The sequence below is a fragment of the Eurytemora carolleeae genome, unplaced genomic scaffold (assembly GCF_000591075.1).
Source record: "Eurytemora carolleeae unplaced genomic scaffold, Eaff_2.0 scaffold548, whole genome shotgun sequence".
In the NCBI taxonomy this organism is placed as follows: Eukaryota; Metazoa; Arthropoda; class Copepoda; order Calanoida; family Temoridae; genus Eurytemora; species Eurytemora carolleeae.
The window spans coordinates 1-19922 of NW_019396440.1; the positions used below are offsets into that span (position 1 = coordinate 1).

The 19922-nt window shown below is 31.7% G+C and overlaps 1 protein-coding gene and 1 long non-coding RNA gene across 2 annotated transcripts in view; one reads left to right on the top strand and one right to left on the bottom strand.

Moving 5' to 3' along the window:
- Window positions 1-4529: 4529 nt before the first annotated feature.
- Window positions 4530-19922, top strand: part of LOC111703365 (potassium channel subfamily K member 1) — a 32624-nt gene continuing 17231 nt past the window's right edge. The window contains exons 1-7 of the mRNA XM_023475284.1: window positions 4530-4619; window positions 7837-7937; window positions 9792-9860; window positions 11221-11326; window positions 14817-14824; window positions 14902-15087; window positions 17325-17431. Of these exons, the coding sequence (XP_023331052.1) occupies window positions 4558-4619; window positions 7837-7937; window positions 9792-9860; window positions 11221-11326; window positions 14817-14824; window positions 14902-15087; window positions 17325-17431 (639 nt within the window). The 5' untranslated portion in view covers window positions 4530-4557. The remainder of the gene's footprint in view (window positions 4620-7836; window positions 7938-9791; window positions 9861-11220; window positions 11327-14816; window positions 14825-14901; window positions 15088-17324; window positions 17432-19922) is intronic.
- LOC111703369 (uncharacterized) lies at window positions 19535-19819 on the bottom strand. The gene is made up of 2 exons (XR_002765606.1): window positions 19718-19819; window positions 19535-19640 (listed from the first exon to the last, which is right to left on the bottom strand). It is a non-coding gene; the product is annotated as an uncharacterized LOC111703369 (long non-coding RNA).

A 19922-nucleotide genomic window follows, 5' to 3' on the forward strand; every position in this document is an offset into this window, starting at 1 on the left:
TATATTTTTTAGTTATTTTTTAGTTGTATTTTTTAGTTATATAAGTGCTCATTTAACTTCATTGTGTATACAACTAAAACTTTTGGTAAATACAAGGTTAAACGTTTCACAGAAAATTTTAGAATAATTTGCTTTCTAACAGTGGGAAAACTTTTAAATATGTAGATTGTAGATGTCATTTTGTGTGACCTGTTATTTGAAGATGCGACCAGTTTAAACCTTTTTCAGAAGGGTGAAGGAGATATTCTTATTTTTCTATTTAAACATTGGTAAAAATGTGTTCTGTCAGTTCCGATAGCATGGGGTCATCTATATATAAATTTGGCTTGTCTGTCTGTTTGTCTGTCTGTTTGTATCCAATAAACGTCAAAACGGCTGAACCGATCGGGCCCAAATTTGTTGTGGGCCATCTAGGGACCCCAGGGAAGGTTTATGAATGATTGAAATTCTAAATATTTGTCCCCATCAAAATTCGATCTTCATTAAATTTTTTAAAATTTTGAAAATCCACGAAATTGTTTGTGAAAATCCGCGAATTATTTTTGTTTTGTTTTACTATGTACACAAAGAGAACATGTTCACTATTAATTTAGAAGATGGGCGCTTCGCCCTCTAAGGCTAGTAAATTAAATTGTTTTCCATGCGATCACATCAACACGTTTTTTTTTAAATCTTAATAATGGTTACTTACTTTGAATGCTAATACATTTACGAAATATTCATAAAAAATGTTGACTTTTATGAATACCATGGTATAGGATCTAAACCTATATTTAAAAAACTACTGAAGCGCCATAGTCTAGAAAATTCCAATCAAAATGCAAGATGGCCGTCCTCTATCTTTATTAAAACGCTATTTAGATATCAATAATTTTTCAACTCCGATTTTTTTTTTAAATGACTTAATTTCAACAAGAGAAAAATAAAATTAATAAAGCACAATCTTCTTAAAAACTCTATCTTTATTGAAAACGTTATTTTATGAACAATAAAAGTCTAATCCAGCTTTTTTATTAGTAAAATGTCAATGTCTTTTACATCTGCATACTGTTATAAAAGCTGTTTTTTAAAGACTTGACAGGCATTGAAAAATAAAGTAATTGGGTCTTTGCCACAATCTTAAATTTTCCAATCCCAATATCTTTGCAACCTAAAGATATTAACCTTTGATATTTCAAATTTGGATTATCTGATTATCTAATAGAATTCATAGTTTGAAATATCTAAGGTCCACGACATTGGGTTGGGGAGTTTGTGTCTTAAAGACTCAATTCTTTTGCAGCGAATTTATACACTACCAAAAATATTTGATAAGAAACAAATCAAGCAACTTTTCAGATGATTTTTCAACATCCTTTTTATTATTCACAGTGCACACCCTGTAGATATAATTTACCCTCTGTACATTACTCACAGTGCACACCCTGTAGATATAATTTACTCTCTGTACATTATTCACAGTGCACACCCTGTAGATATAATTTACCCTCTGTACATTACTCACAGTGCACACCCTGTAGATATAATTTACCCTCTGTACATTACTCACAGTGCACACCCTGTAGATATAATTTACTCTCTGTACATTACTCACAGTGCACACCCTGTAGATATAATTTACCCTCTGTACATTACTCACAGTGCACAACCTGTAGATATAATTTACCCTCTGTACATTACTCACAGTGCACACCCTGTAGATATAATTTACTCTCTGTACATTATTCACAGTGCACACCCTGTAGATATAATTTACCCTCTGTACATTATTCACAGTGCACACCCTGTAGATATAATTTACCCTCTGTACATTATTCACAGTGCACACCCTGTAGATATAATTTACCCTCTGTACATTATTCACAGTGCACACCCTGTAGATATAATTTACCCTCTGTAAGTGTGTCCTGCATGCCTTATTTTTGCACACTGAGCCAATCATAAACTTTATTTGCGTACAGTTTACATTAGAGGTAATGTACACAAACTCTATCCCCCCGAACCTTTAGTTGACATACCTTGATTCCCCTTATCTTTTAACCATTGATAAGTCTGGGGCGAGGGATGAGAGTGTCTCCCTTTTATCTTTTTCTGTAAATCTAAAAATAGCTTTTCCTTTATGTTTATTAGTAAACATTATAATTATGTTTACAATACAAGAGCAGTTTATATATAATATATATAATATATTTACTAGTTATATATTTATCATACAACATATCTTGATCATTACACCCGACTTTATATATATGAGCGTGTATAGGGAGAGAACAGAGATAAGAGAGTTACAGAGATCGATTAACACCTATAATTAATATGCGATATTTTCCACAGCATGATCTATTGTGTACAAGTCAGGGAGCAAGGAATAGAAGGGAGAGACAACTGACGCGGTTCGCCCTACCATATGATTATACATGCTTTGCAGACGGTACTCCATTTTATATCGAGCTGTTTGGTTCTTTAGTAGGGCCCCACAGGAAAAATATGTTTTGGCTCAATTTCTTTGACCAGTTTCGCCAATACATATTTTTTTCTGTGGGGCCCTACTAAAGAAACCAAACAGCTTGATATAAAATTTTATATCAAAGAAATTTAGCCAAAACATATTTTTCCTGTGGGGCCCTACTAAAGAACCAAACAGCTCGATATAAAATGGAGTACCGTCTGCAAAGCATGTATAATCATATGGTAGGGCGAACCGCGTCAGTTGTCTCTCCCTTCTATTCCTTGCTCCCTGGTACAAGTACTGTACACTACCAATCAGGAGACATCTGTATTCAGGGATATTTAAGGTCCTTTGAATAGGGGCACCCCATGGTAAAACTGATAGGGTGGTCGATTATATACATCGCGATATGTTTACGTATCTTACAATGAACATTGTACAATTATGCCTAGATGTATATGAAGATCAATAGTTTTCATTTAATTGGTTTAAATATTTATTGGAAAAACTTGCTTTTTTCTTCCTTGTCCTTCCACACCACTTCGCCATTTCCGCCATTTAGTTCCGCCTTTTCCGCACTTCCATTAATCTTCGTCTACTCTGCCCTCTCCACCTTACCTTTTCTCTCCTCTCTTCTCTCTTCCCTCATTTTCTTCTCCGCCCTCTCTCTTTCTCCCCCCTTACCTCATTTTTCACATTCCCTTCTTTTCCACCCTTCTATCCTTCTCCACCCTCCCTCCTTCTCCGCCCTTCTCTCCTTCTCCATCCTCAGTCCTTCTCCATCCTCCCCTCATTTTCCACCTTTCTTCCTTTTCCGCCCTCTTTCATTCTCCGCCCCATTCCTTCTTTAGTGTTCCACGAATACTAAAATTTTTCAGCATCTTAAATACAAAACTTCATCTATTTTTAGAGAACAAACCTCGAAAATTGAAAACGTATGACGCACGCCGTGGTCGTGAAAAAAAAGAATGTTGATTTAAATCTAGATTAATTCTTTATTGACAGCCTTTGAATTAAATTTACTATTTTAAAAATTATTTTTTTAAAAGTTATTCAAAACAAATTAAGTGCTCAAAAAACATTTAATTGAGTTTTGTTCCTCCTTGAACATCTCTTTCTTTGCATTAAAATATAACCAATCTTAATCCAAAGTAATATTTTACAATTACATTTTTTTTATAAAAAAAAACTTAAAAATAATGATCTATTCATGTATTAAAGTACACGTAGAAATTAATATGGCAAATTAGAAGAGTTATCGGAAATGTAATTATGCAATTATTAAAAAGTTATGTTAATAACAATTTTTATATAAAACTTATATTGTGAAAAGTACTTTCACTCGTTTAACGTTACTTTCAAAAAGTTTACAATACTGATTTTAAATTTAGAGCTCTTTTAACCATTTTCTGATTGGAAAAATTTATTCTGAAAATGTGGAAAAAGAAATGCAAAGTACAATTTTGATTATATTTCGCGAAAAAATGCGCAAATATTGTACCAAAAATATGCGAAAAAAATACTCAAATTGCAAATGAAAATTGATGCAAAAGTTTCGAGCAAAAACTGCACGCATGAAAAAATGAATCAACAAGAGATTATATATATATATATATATAATTCCGCAAAATTATTTTTCGTGCAAAAAGGCGGAATAACCAAGAAAATTTGTGCCTTGTTTACGTAGCGGTTTTACTTCCATTCTTGGTTCCATTAATTTTTAAGCTTGTTTCTTTCTTTGCTAAATTATTTAGTTTATCATTTACCATGTTTTTGGGTAACGCTGTATCTCTACTATTGTTTATTAGATAATGGCAGGGGGCGGAAACGTCATGTATGTGTGTCTATACCGACGGCTAAGAACCAAGGACACGAACTAGTAATACCGAACCGAAAATGGTTTGGATTTGTTGTAAATAAGAAAAACAGGATAGATAACAGACTTTAAATGATTGTTCACTAATGATTACACAGGCACTGGCACTGGCACTGTCCCTTTAGCTTAATCCAAATTTTAAAAAATCGACAGAAAAAAGTTAAATTTTTAATGATTTATGTCAATATCTTTCACTGTAGTTTTCAGAATATTATGAGTAGGTTGTATTGATATGTCCAAAATTGTTGAGACTGATCTACTCAAGCTTGTCAAATCTGAAGCTACAGCACGCAGGTAATATATCAACTGATCTACTCAAGCTTGTCAAATCGGAAGCTACTGCACGCAGGTAATATATCAACTGATTTACTCAAGCTTGTCAAATCGGAAGCTACTGCACGCAGGTAATATATCAACTGATCTATTCAAGCTTGTCAAATATGAAGCTACAGCACGCAGGTAATATATCAACTGCTCACCTCAAGCTTGTCAAATCTGAAGCTACAACACGCAGGTAATATATCAAGTGTCATGTCCGATTCACAACGGTACCGATAAAAGCTTTCCATAGTTAATAAGAAATCCAAGTTTTAAAAATGATTATTTACAATTGTGGTTTCTCGAAAAAAGTGACTTGTGGTTTTCTTCTTTCAAATTAAACTTGTTTTTAAACTAATTTAATTTGGAAAAAGTGCGCAAATCACTTTTATAGAGGAACCCAAATTGAAATAATCAAATTTCTAAAAGAGAAAAATGGATGGCTTATTCATTCTAAATCAGAAAAAAATTTTGATTACGTTTAAATTCAAGGGTGCCGTGGATAATCGGGCATACCACTCTTAAACTTGGGGGCATTTGAAACTGCATCAACGTTCTCATTTAAAGTCAAGAGTGGTAGTTTTTAAGTAAAATTAGTAATAAAAACTGTTTTGGGCTTAATAACATATCGAATAAACTTAATATTAAACATTAAAAGGTTAATCTTCAGGTGATGTTTATCAGTTTAGATGAACTTCTTGATAAATATAAAAAGGACCAAAATAAGGTCTTTAATCAATCAATCGATTAATAAAAAATAACATCATGGGCCTTCCATCCTCCCCCCCCCCTATTCAACGCCATGTTACGAGCACTTTCCTTGCAAATCGTTTAGTATTACAAAGCATTGTAAAAACCATTAGAATTTACTTTTTATCTTTGCTGTCAGTCATGCAATTCTTCTTTCTTATGGATTTCCATAGAAATCATTGGGACGAATTATCAAGTAACCCTCGAGGAACGAAATATGAAGTAACCCTCGAGGGACGAATTATCAAGTAACCCTCGAGGGACGAAATATCAAGTAACCCTCGAGGGACGAAATATGAAGTAACCCTCGAGGGACGAATTATCAAGTAACCCTCGAGGGACGAAATATGAAGTAACCCTCGAGGGACGAAATATGAAGTAACCCTCGAGGGACAAAATATGAAGTAACCCTCGAGGGACGAAATATGAAGTAACCCTCGAGGGACGAAATATGAAGTAACCCCAGAGTTGATACACTTGAATTCACAGTTTGATTATCGATGATCTAGAATTTCTTTTTTTTCAGGCGGAAATATATTATATAGTGATTTTGCTAAATCCACGAAAAAAAATTGATGAAAGAGCAACAATTAAAATTGAAGATGGTCGCGAAGCGCCCTGGAACTGAAAGTTTTGAATGATCACACCCAGGTTTAAATTAAGCCCATGGTCCCTTAAAGCAGTATTTATGATATTCTTTTAAACGCTGAGCTTCTGTTTGTAAATTTATAGTTTATGAACAAATTTATTATAAATACAAAATCATGTTTTATTATTTATTCTTTTATTTTAAAACTTCAAAAATTCGACAGCTTGTACTTTGGGACCTCTATGGAAAAGAGTTTCCTTCTATTTTCTCTATGGTTGGAACAATAAATGGATATTGTCACAAAAGAAGAGAAATTGGAGATTGGAGAAAAATTAGATTAGTTTCTGTATATTTCATTCTATTCAGTTTATTCATGGGTGTTGGATCAATTCTTTAGACATACATTTTATAGACAGGACATTACATAGATAGGTCATTTCATAGATAGGACATTTCATAGATGGGACATTTCATAGATGGGACATTTCAAAGATAGGTCATTTCTTAGATGGGACATTTCATAGATGGGACATTTCAAAGATAGGTCATTTCATAGAAATACATCATTGACAAATATTATTAATAGAAATCACTTATCCATTACAAATTTTATCAAAATTTTAACTGGAGTGCTCGGCGTTGCCCGAGGAATTAAAAAAATTAGCCTATGTTACCCCCAGGGTACCCGTGGGTTTCCTTAACAAATGTCAGCCCATTCGGTCCAGCCATTTGGCCAGCTATAGCTGACATGTATATATGAGCGAAGAGCTTTATAAATAAAAGTTATCTATTGACAAATATGGTAAAAAATATGGTAGCATGGTAGCATTTGATAAAAATTTATAAAATTCCTGAAAGCCAAATTATTCAAATCCAGGAAATTTTATGAGAAAATTCATAAATCATTCAAACCAAACCAAACCAAACCATACCATACCATACCATACCATACCATACCATACCATACCATACCATACCATACCATACCATACCATACCATACCATACCATACCAAACCATACCAAACCATACCATACCAAACCATACCATACCATACCATACCAAACCTCAGATCAGCATCAAGATATTTATATATAAAGTTAAACTCTTTATGAGACAAAAATTAAATAAAATTAAACAAATGTAATGATTTAAAATACAAATACAAGTAAAAACCAATCGTAGAAAAATATCAAATCTCTGACCCGCTATGTAGTTGAACTTTTTGTAGAACTTTTTTTACATCTTATGTCGTCGTTATTTAATAATTTAAAAAAAACTAATTCTGAAAACGTATCCATACCCAAAGTAGGAATTTTGAACGTCGACCTTGCGCTCAAACTCAGGATTTAAGTTTAATATGTCTCAAATGAATCCGAAAGAAGTTTTCCATAACACTGCATACTCAGTTCAACTACCTTACATAGCCCATTACTCCCTTTAAAGCAAATAGCTTTATTCTAAAGTTATTAAATTACTTATAAAGTAAAATGGGTCTGTTTACATTGCACGATTGCTGTGCCTCATATTCAATTTTTTAAGTCTTAACTTGAGTTTAAAAGTAGACTTCCTACTCCAGAGTTTTCTGGTTATCACTGTATACTTTTGAAAATTTCTGCTTAGTTTCTAGAATTAACACTCAACAAGATGGAATATCTTCCACATTATTGTTCTGATAAAGGTTTTAAGGGTACCTATGTGAATTGGACTGTCCTTTTGAAATTTTAATAAAGTTCTAAAAGTAAAATATGTCTTTTTTGTGAATTCTAAAATTGCGAAAATGATTTGAAATGCATAAATGCGCCACTACCAATATCAATTTGAAATATGCGCAACTTTTGAATTTTGTTTTAGAATGAACAGTTGTGGCTGGAGACTGGTTGCTTTGCTGCTCCTCTACTTGCTCTACCTACTGCTAGGAGCAGCAGTTTTCTCAGCTATTGAAGCTCCCATAGGTAGCTTTACAGATCCCGTTTCTGGAAAATCATAAAAAATTTTGTTTTTAAAGGAACTGTACACTTCAAGGGAACTGTATACACTCAAACACTAATTTTTCCATCCATTATCTTTGCAACCTGATGATGTGTTTGATTATTAGATCTATATTTTTATATGTTTTTTTTCTTTCTTGGAAACCATGTTAATACTCTCTGTAAAACTAAAAATTTCTGTGAAATACCTCCTCTGGCTCTCCCGTCCCCCTAACGAAAAGGAAAAGAATACTAATCTTTTTTAATAGGCCTCTAGCTATTCAGCGTTGGTCTTATTCATTTTCTAATTCTTGCAAGTATCAAGATACAAATCAATTTTTATTTCTATAATGATTGTTTGGCGCTGAAATATTATATTTATTATACGTAACAGTGGCACACATTTATCTGTGGAATATTTTAAAAAGTCTTAAGCGTATTTGATGTTGTTTTACCAGTAGCGTTAAAATCAACTTTTGGAGTCAAATAGGTCATTGTACACTTCACAATAGCTGTGTTTCTTCTTCACTAGAGACTTATTAGAATCATATTAAAAGTCGTCTTCCTATGACACAGTTTATTTGGTCAAACTGTGTTACCATTTCTAAACAGAAATTTCCAAATGTTCGCTGGATGGTTTAGAAATGATGGAAAATATTGATTTGGGTAAAAAGAGTAAAATGTCGCCTATCAAAACTCAATCTTACTTTTCTAAGCGGGGGGTGCACAAGAGTGAAGGGGGGGTGGCACAACCCTCTGGCTACCCCTAAAGAATCAAAAGGGAAATTTTCTGGTCAAAAACAGGGGAAATGGTAAAAGCGACATGGTTTTATCAAAGAAAGACTCTAAATTCTAGGATTTCATTTTTTCTCAAACTTAAATTTTCTAGTCCCTATATCTTTGCAAACTGATGGTGTAAACCTTTGATATTTCAAACTAGGACAATTTAATCTAACAAAATTCATAGTCTGAAAAATCAATGTAAAATCTTTGCCAACGGGTTGGGTGTGTAAGTTTCATGATAATTATTAGATAATTATTAATTAGAATATAAATGAATAAAGTTAATTTAACACAAAGAATTGTACTGTGAATTGCAGACAGATAGATGTAACAACTTTTTAGACAGACACATAACATACAACTCCACAACATGAGTGCAAATTTACAGACAGAAAGAAAGAAATATAGACACCTTTTTAAAGAGTTATCTAATATGTGCAGATTAAAAACAAGGTGTAATTTTTGTCTATATTTAAATTTCAATATTTTTAAGTGATGTTTCAGTTTTGATTAATAGATATGGAACACTTGTTATGGGAAGATTCTGAGTTTTAAATATTCCCACATAAAATCCGCCAAAAAATGGTTATGGAAGGATATAAGTCAGAACTTCTGTAATGAGAGTCTAGGAATTATGCATGGATAGGTTGCATTTTATGCAGATCTACAGATTAATTTAATTCCTTAGCTTCGGGATCCCCCGATGGTCATACCCTGCATGGATAGCTTTAATTGAAGCTCATCTTTAAAAGAGTCCACATTGAATATCGAGATTAAGCGTTAAAGATTAACAATTCCTGCAAAAAAATTCTAGATTACATTTTCCATATTTTTCTTTTTAAAGCTAGAAGCATTTTATCAAAAAAAACGAAGAATGTGATAAAAACAACTTTCAGATACTTTTTTGGTTTGACAAAGCTCTTGCCAAAAACTCTGATTTTTTATTTCTATTGTTTTTGCAACCTGATGTCACCGTTCTGAATCTATGATTCCCCTTAAAAAAGAATTTTACATGAAAACTGTTGAATAATTTAAATCTATACTATCGTATTTTAGAAACTGAGATATTAAATGAGTTGATGGAGAAAAAGGAAGAGTTTTTGGCCTCTCATCCCTGCGTTCAAGGTAGTTTATAAAAACCTTGTTATAGGAAACTCAAACATATTGTGTGACGTCATTTATTATCTTTTTCTAAAAAAATTTAAATAGATTCTTATAAAACTGAAATTATTTAGAAAAAAGGTTTGCAAAAACATTTTTCAGTACAAATAACAAATCGGCGTTTCGCTTTACAATTTTGTATGTTTGTATGTTTCTACTCTTCGTATTTCTAAAAACACCGTTAGGTTAAAAAAGTAAAAATGAAACGAGAAACGATGATTTTTCGGTCGTTTATGAATACCATTAACATCACTAAAAATATATCTATTAAAAATAATATTGATATTATGTTTATAAGCCTTTTCAGAATTTTAAATAAAGAAAGTAAGTTTTAAGTTGTTATCCCACAAAATTGAGTGGCCATAGCAAGGTTATATGCAAGGAAAGTTATTTTAGAGGTTTACGCATGTTTTGTACTGCAGTGTACTTACTATCTCTGGTCGATAATGTAATCACAAGACGGATGTCACAGCCTGACATGGGATCCATCTTTCACATAAAAATCAATGAAACTACTGTGTGAATTATTTAAATTTAATGCTTTTATCCTCCACGGATACTAAACAAACACTGATGCATCTATTCTTGTTTACGAAATCCGCCCAGAGAGAACTGCTTTCAATTTATACGCAGAGTATACGCAACTGCAATTAACTTTCCTTGCATTAAAACCTTGGGCCGTAGTAAAGCCTTCGAAAAATCAGAACCACCATATGTACAAAACTATGAACTATGGACTATGCAAATTAAATAACAAAGCAACATCAAAAAAGTGTGTTGAAAACAAGAAAAGTATACTTATGCTAGATTAAAAACCTGCCAAAATCACTTCAGAAATTTCTAATCCATAAAAACTTTATTAGAAATAAAGTTGCAGTAAAATGACAATAATGTTGTACAAAATAGTTTTAAAAGTGGAGACATCTATGGTTGAATTAATTATTAAACTGTCCGTCTCTAATGTTCATTTGATTTTGTTTTTCATTTTGGAGATTCTCGCATCTTTAGTTTTCAAATTGAATTAAGAGTAGAATAATTATAGTACAGGCATTCAATTAAAATGTTGTATAAGTATCGATTTGACGCAAAAAATGATGAACTAAGAAATATCAAAGAAATATTAATGAATGAATGAAATAAAATATGAAAGGATCTGAATGTTGTAGGAAAAATGAATGAATAAATCTTTATAGAGAAAGTATGAATGATAAAAATTTTCTCTAAAATATAAAAAATATTAGTCTGTTTACTCTGTAGGGCGTCAAATTCAAAGAAAACTTTAGAGATCAATATTTTAAAATCTAACTTTTTATTTTGTTTTCAGAGGATGATTTGGATGATTTGTTGGATATTATTGTTTACAGCAGCAAACGAGGAGTATATGCTCCCATCAGGTTTATGTACATTTACAATGGATCCCCTCAAGAGACGTATGTACAGTGTACAAATAATATTTTCTTTAAACAGCTTTTATCTGACATCATGCAAAATTATTCATAAACCACAGAGATGACACTAAATTAAATCCCAAGATCGTAAATTTACGTCGTTATAAAAGTCACATTCTTTCTGAATGTGACTTTTAAATATATTTTAAAGTGGGATCAAATATTTTTTATTAAAAAGATATATTTTCATTTTTTAAAAAAAGATTGATGAATGCATAACCATATAGAAAGAGCTAAAGTAGTTTACAAAATCATAGAAATGATTGACAAACTCATAGAAATGATTGATAAACTCATAAAAATTATTTACAAACTCATGAAATAATTGACAAACTCATAGAAATGATTGCCAATTAAATCATAGNGTATAAAACAATGATACTATGAATAATGAACATGTATTGGTATAAAACAATGATATTATAAACAATGAACATGTATTAGTATAAAACTGTGGCGGCTATGAAAGTCGTCTTTCCTTAGAGAACTTCTCGCGGCAAGGAGAAAGAATAGGGGAGTTTCCAGAAGCCACGTAGAGACAGGATGTGATATTAAAAACATATATATTTTTCTAACTTTGTAACTTTATATTTAAAATATAGTTAGTCGTTATCAAATCCTCGTCTTATTGCTATCCGCCAAAAAACAATGATTTTATAAACAATGAACATGTATTGGTATAAAACAATGATATTATAAACAATGAACATGTATTATTATAAACAATGAACATGTATTAGTATAAAACAATGATATTATGAACAATGAACATGTATTAGTATAAAACAATGATATTATGAACAATGAACATGTATTGGTATAAAACAATGATATTATGAACAATGAACATGTATTAGTATAAAACAATGATACTATGAATAATGAACATGTATTGGTATAAAACAATTGTATTATAAACAATGAACATGTATTAGTATAAAACAATGATATTGTAAGCAATGAACATGTATTGGTATAAAACAATGATATTGTAAACATTGAACATGTATTGGTATAAAACAATGATATCATGAATAATGAACATGTATTAGTATAAAAAAATGATATTATGAACAATGAACATGTATTAGTATAAAACAATGATACTGTGAGCAATGAACAGTATTAGTATAAAACAATGATATTATGAATAATGAACATGTATTAGTATAAAACAATGATATTATGAACAATGAACATGTATTAGTATAAAACAATGATACTATGAATAATGAACATGTATTGGTATAAAACAATGATACTATGAATAATGAACATGTATTGGTATAAAACAATGATATTATGAACATGTGCTGATATGATACAATGATATTATGAACACTGAACATGTAAAGACGACTTAAAACTTTTAAGTAATAACAATCCCAGAGTTAAATTACGTGCTTTAAGTAGAAAATAATCTTTGTATAGTTTAATAAATGATTTGCCATCATAGAATCATGAACATAAGAATCGTTCAATTTAAATTCCGTACAGTCGTCTCTGAATTCTCATGCTTTGTGGGTAACCCTGTACATCCTGAAAAATCCTTGTGCTTCTGCTGACATGCAATTTATTCCACTGCCATGGTAGAACTAGTATCAAAGCTTTGATAAACTAGCTTGCATGTTCGCTAATATTTATATTATATTTTATTGTATACCACTATTTATTTTTGTAAATTATTATTCTTATATTTTGTTGTGTTATAGTGTATCATATATTTATTTCTATATATCTATATTCTTTCATTTTAAACTCTTACTACTGTAATAACTTTAAGGTCACGTGATATTCTGTAAACGTGCAGTACATTGTAAATTATAATTATCTATGTTTGTAAACTACTACGTAAAAACCATTTTTTATTTGAACTACGTTTCAAACGAATACATAGCATGGTTAGCTTAAACCCTTTTTAATACCTACAATCAACTTATACACAGGCAATTTCTCAACTTGTATAATTAAACGAGTACCACTACCAAAGCTTTCTTTCAAGCTCACTTATGCTTCTGATAACTTTATCAAACGCAGAGTCTCATTCAACTGACTTTATTTCGTAGTTCATATTAGAATTGGGTTATTTACAGCGTAATTACAAGTTATGAGCGGTTAATGTACATATACATAAAAGGCAATCATATTGTAGCTATACGTGTAACTGTGTAGCTGTTTGAGACATTGATCAATTGATTGCTAGTGTCCGTAATGACACAGATAGCTAACAAGATCGTGCCCAGTAGTAGTGGCGTTGATAGTTCACAGGATTGTAGCCGCGTGGATCATGTTCTGTTTGATATTCATAGCGGACGGATTGTACCTGAGATGGAATTTAAAGAATTTGAGCCGCGGTTTAAATCCACCAAAACCCGGTTTAAATTAAGCGCCGGCTTAAATCTTGAAACATTTGATACAATTTTAAGTGGAACCAACCATATCTAAACTACGGCTTAAATTTGGACTGGTACATATGGAAAGAACTTTTAAGAGTACGGCATTTACTACAACTATACTACAACTACTACGATGTGTACTTCTAAACTATTTTTATAGACAACATAGAAAAAAAAATTGTGAAGCGGAAATTAAGATGAGATTTCATGACATTTTTTTGGTATAGTCTTGTTATTGAATAAATGAAGCCAAATTTCAAATGACCCTCCATTCAAAGATGGCAATGCCCGGTTTAAATTGTACCTTGTAACCTTAATCTGATCAAAAATGTCGAAAATACTCTCGTTTTTATGACTCTAAAATTTTCCCCATGCTTCTTGAAAGCCGGAAATGTGCAATTAACTTTCGCAGAGAACCCAGCCCGCAAATGAAAAAAATAGTCTATAGAGAAAACACATGGATTTACACTTGATCAGACGAAGCTTATAAGGGTACCGTTGTAAATCTGGCATTTGAATCCTTGCATGAAGGATCACTTAAAACTACACTTACAGTCCCTTTACAACTTGTCCCTTTAACCATGGCGTGGTGTTTTTTTACCTGAGATGGAATTTAAAGAATTTGTGCCGCGGTTTAAATCTGCCAAAACCCGATTTGAATTAAGTGGCGGCATACATCTTGAAACATTTGATACAATTTCAAGTGGAATCAACCATATTTAAGCCGCGGCTTAAATTTAAACCGCCGCTCCAATTCTTTAAATTCGGCCACTGGTTGCCGTTGTGCTTACTTTAATTTTGTAAATTGTTGTTCCATTAAATCTCAAAATTTATCACCAATTCAACCCAATATCTTTAGATAATGTTTTAGGTTTAAAATCTTTATATTAATCTTTTTTAAATTACAGTCACGGGCAGCCGTAGTACATTTGAATTTCCGAGCCAGGTCAACCTTTCCGGTCCCAGTTTGTACTGTATCGCCCGGACATTTGATAAATAAACCAGACACTCAATAGGACTAGCCGGTGCAACAAGTTTGACGCGGTCAGACTTAGGTTAAATTTACTTTTAATAAGGGTCAGAGGTGCGTGCAGTCAGCACCTTAAAACTGGGATCGAAAGAGTAAGATGACTGTTAGGCTCAAGTTATGATTATAAAAAGAATATTTCACACGAAACAGAGCAATTGTGCAATGTTTTGATGGGAATAATAATTATTTTCAAATGTGGATTCTCATAAAATGGGATTTGTGGATTTGTGGCAGCCAAGACGGTGAACAAATTTGCTGGAATAAAACACTTTTAAGAAAGACAAACAATGATATCTTCCTCATCATAACTTTACTGGGTACTGTTGTAAGTCAGAGATGCCGCGCTGCACTTTATAAAGAGCGTGGTACTGTAAACAATGATTGATTTTTCCCGTACGTGAAAAATAACGTTCTAGTATATATATTTTAGTGTGAATGCATGTGACAGGATAATTATGCTTTTACTTAAAAAGTAAATAAATATGTTTGGAGATGAAAAATATTGGATTAATATTTAATCCTGATAACTAAATCTCTCTATCCATTGTGGACTCTTTTGATTTTCTAATTAATCCTCCTCCCTGCTGGATTCCTATCAATGAAAGTTCGCAAAAGGAATCGAGTCTTTGCCACAAACTCTGATTTTCTTATCACTATATCTTTGGATCCAAATGTTGCAGACCTTAGATATTTCAAATTATATCTCTGCAATCTGCAATGTCGGAAATCTTATTTATTTCAAACTAGGCATTCTGTCAGATCAAATAATCTAAGTTTGAATTATCAAAGGTTTACAACATCAGGTTGCTTAGATAAAGAGATTGGAACATTGGAGTTTGTTGCAAAGACTCAATTCCTTTGTCGGCTTCCATGATTGGATGTTCAGTTTCTACAATCATTACTTTGAAATGGTTGAATTTTACATAATAATGTAAAATTGATTTAATCTTAAAGGGAGTGTTCGCGAAAAGTGAAAGGGGGTATAGGCTTAATGCGATAAAAAAGCGCTTTTGATTGCTACTAATCTTACTTCTATCTGTTGCGTCTATAAGAAGAAAATTGTTAAAGACGTTTGAGACCCTTCCAACTGTGTAATAGAGAGACGAGAATTAATCAATTTTATCAATTTTATGATGTGTCTTTGATGTTGTTTTTAAGCTTATTATTTTTATCATTAGTTTGAAAATTAAGATATTAAGTGAAATGTCTGTGAACACTGCACAATTGATGTTTTTAAGTTGATTAGACTATTTGAAATCATACCTTTAATCCATCATTTCACTCTTTTTGTGGTCTAACGTAACAATTATCAATTTATTAAAATGTTTCTCAACGTTAGACCTAATAAGGGTTTGCAGCCTGTTTATATTTCACTAATAATAATACTCATGAGTTTAATGAAACTCTTAATTATAAATCTGATGATATTAATTTTATAAAACTATTTGTATGATGACAATTACAATTATAAGTTTCACAATAATTATGATTAAATCTTTCATAACAAGGATAAGTATGATTACAGGGACATGGACAAAGGCAAGGACAAGGTCATGGACAAACATAAGAAAAAGTATAATTACAGGGACAATTAAAAGGGCAAGGACAAAGATAAGAAAAGGTATAATTACAGGGACAAGCACAAGGACAAATACAAGGCCAAGGACAAGGACAAGGACAACGACAAGTAAAATCGCAGGACAAGGAAAAGATCAAGGACACGGACAAGAAAACGTAAAATGACAAGGACAAGGACAAGTACAAGGAAAAGGAAAAGAAAAACGACAAGGACAAGGACAAGGGCAAGGAGAAAAAAATGATAAGGATATATGTATGTCCAGCAGTAAACTATATTTTATAAACAAGAGGAAATGTTCTGAGCTTAGTTTAAGAAGATATATATATATAAATTTATTTGTGCAGGATATGGAGAACAATCTCCTCTATCTGAGCTTAGTTTAAGAAGATATATATAATTATATATATTTGTGCAGGATATGGAGAACAATCTTCTCTATCTGAGCTTAGTTTAAGAAGATATATATATATATAAATATATTTGTGCAGGATATGGAGAACAATCTCCTCTATCTGAACTTAGTTTAAGAAGATATATATAATTATATATATTTGTGCAGGATATGGAGAACAATCTCCTCTATCTGAGCTTAGTTTAAGAAGATATATATATATATATAAATATATTTGTGCAGGATATGGAGAACAATCTCCTCTATCTGAACTTAGTTTAAGAAGATATATACATATATAAATATATTTGTGCAGGATATGGAGAACAATCTCCTCTATCTGAACTTAGTTTAATAAGATATATATAATTATATATATTTGTGCAGGATATGGAGAATTAGAGCTTAGTTTAAGAAGATATATATATATAAATATATTTGAGCAGGATATGGAGAACAATCTCCTCTATCTTAACTTAGTTTAAGAAGATATATATAAATATATTTGAGCAGGATATAGAGAACAATCTCCTCTATCTGAACTTAGTTTAAGAAGATATATATAATTATATATATTTGTGCAGGATATGGAGAACAATCTCCTCTATCTGGACGTGGCAAGGTGTTCTGTATGTTCTACTGTATCCTAGGAATACCTTTAACCCTTCTCCTACTCTCAGCCTTAGTTCAGGTATGGAACAATTTAAAGGAAGTGTTCAAAAACAATTTAAAGGGAGTGTTCAAGAACAATTTAAAGGAAGTGTTCAAAAACAATTTAAAGGGAGTGTTCAAGAACAATTTAAAGGGAGGGTTCAAGAACAATTTAAAGGGAGTGTTCAAGAACAATTTAAAGGGAGGGTTCAAAAACAATTTAAAGGGAGGGTTCAAGAACAATTTAAAGGAAGTGTTCAAAAACTATTTAAAGGGAGTGTTCAAGAACAATTTAAGGGGAGTGTTCAATAACAATTCAAAAAGATTGTCAAGAACAATTTATAGGGAGTGTTCAAAAACAATTTAAAGGGAGGGTTCAAGAACAATTTAAAGGGAGTGTTCAAGAACAATTTAAAGGGAGGGTTCAAAAACAATTTAAAGGGAGTGTTCAAGAACAATTTAAAGGAAGTGTTAAAAACAATTTAAAGGGAGGGTTCAAGAACAATTTAAAGGGAGTGTTCAAGAACAATTTAAAGGGAGGGTTCAAGAACAATTTAAAGGAAGTGTTCAAGAACAATTTAAATGGAGGGTTCAAGAACAATTTAAAGGGAGTGTTCAAGAAAAATTTAAAGGGAGTGTTCAAGAACAATTTAAAGGGAGTGTTCAAGAACAATTTAAAGGGAGTGTTCAAGAAAAATTTAAAGGGAGTTTTCAAGAACAATTTAAAGGGAGTGTTTAAAAACAATTTAAAGGTCGAGTGTTCAAGAACAATTCTAAAACAGTTTTTAAGAACAATTTAAAGGGAGTGCAGTTAAAGAAAATGTTTAAAGGGAATGCAGTTATAACCAGAATACTTTAAAATGATCTTCGTTTTTCTTTTTAGTGAAAACTGTTCTCAGTCTTTCAGATTTTAGGGTCAAATAAGATTCTTCAGAAGTAGTGTCTTCTGTTTATGATGAAATTATAAGTCATTTTATAATACTTTTTGTTTTTTGGAAGCCCTCTCTTTAAAATGTCACCCTCTTCTTTTCCATATTTTTGGTTGAAGTGAACATTTTGCCTAACTCTAATCATGAACTAAAGCAAATGTATTTTTATAAAGTATTAAAAGAAGCATTTATATTTATTCAAAGCTTATTTCAAAGTTCTTTTTCTATTTACATTAATGATTTATTATATTTTTCTTCCCCTTAGGATATGCTGACATCTAAATAGTTTTTATTGTATAAGAGCTTAGAAAGTTTCTTTATATAAGAGGGAATTATATAATTGCATCAGCACAATGGAACTTTATCCTCTACAGTATACAACTTTATGATCTACTCATCTATGTTTTTAGATCAAACACCTCTATAATAATATAACTCATCTTTGATCACCTCTGTAATCATACACCTACATGATCTAACACCTCTATGATCTAACACTTCTATGATCTAACACCTCTATGATCAAACACCTCTATGATCTAACATCTCTATGATCTAACACCTCTATGATCTAACACCTCTTTGATCTAACACCTCTATGATCATATACCTCTATAATCTAACACCTCTATGATTTAACACCTCTATGACCATATACCTCTTTAATCTAACACCTCTATGATCATACACCTCTTTCATCTAACACCTCTTTTATCTAAATCCTCTATGAAACATCTCTATGATCTAATATCTCTCTGATCCAACGCCTCTATGATCTTACACCTCTATGAAACTTCTTTTTTAAACACCTCTATGATCTATCACCTCTATGACATAACACTTCTATGATTTAAAACCTCTTTTACCTAACACCTCTAAGAAACTCCTCAATGAAACACCTCAATGATCCTCTATAACCTAACACCTCTTAGATCTAACACCTCTTTGACCTAACACCTCTATGAAACTCCTCAATGAAATACCTCATTGATTTAAAACCGATATGATAGTACACCTCTATGACCTAACACCTCTATAATCTAACACCTCTATATGATCTAAAACCTCTGTAATATAACACCTCTAAAGTATTACACCTCTATGATCTAGCACCTCTATATTCTATCACCTCTACAATCTATCACCTCTATAATTGTTGACAGATAACAGCAACACGCTAGACAAATCCGGATAATAGGCCGGTTAGGATTCTGAAGGGGGGTGTTTATTATCCCCAGACGATTCTTTCCCGATGGCCGAACAATACACACACAACAGAGTAACCCCGTCACAGAAATTCGATAACAAAATCTTTATTTCCTAAAAAATAACATAAATTATAGGTCATGGTTACTTGTACAATGTTATAATGAATGTTAATAGTAGAAAAATCTTACGAATTATTTAAGTATGGTCGGGGTTGACTTATTTGTTGATCAGTATTGAAATACGTTTTTTAACTTCTGAAAAATTACAGTTGAATATTTAACGAAATTCACTTATGCTTCTTATGAAAATATTTTGCTTAACTTTAATGATTTCACAACAACGAAAATATTTTAAGCTCCGTCGGAGGAGGACAATGGAATTTGCGGGCTGAAA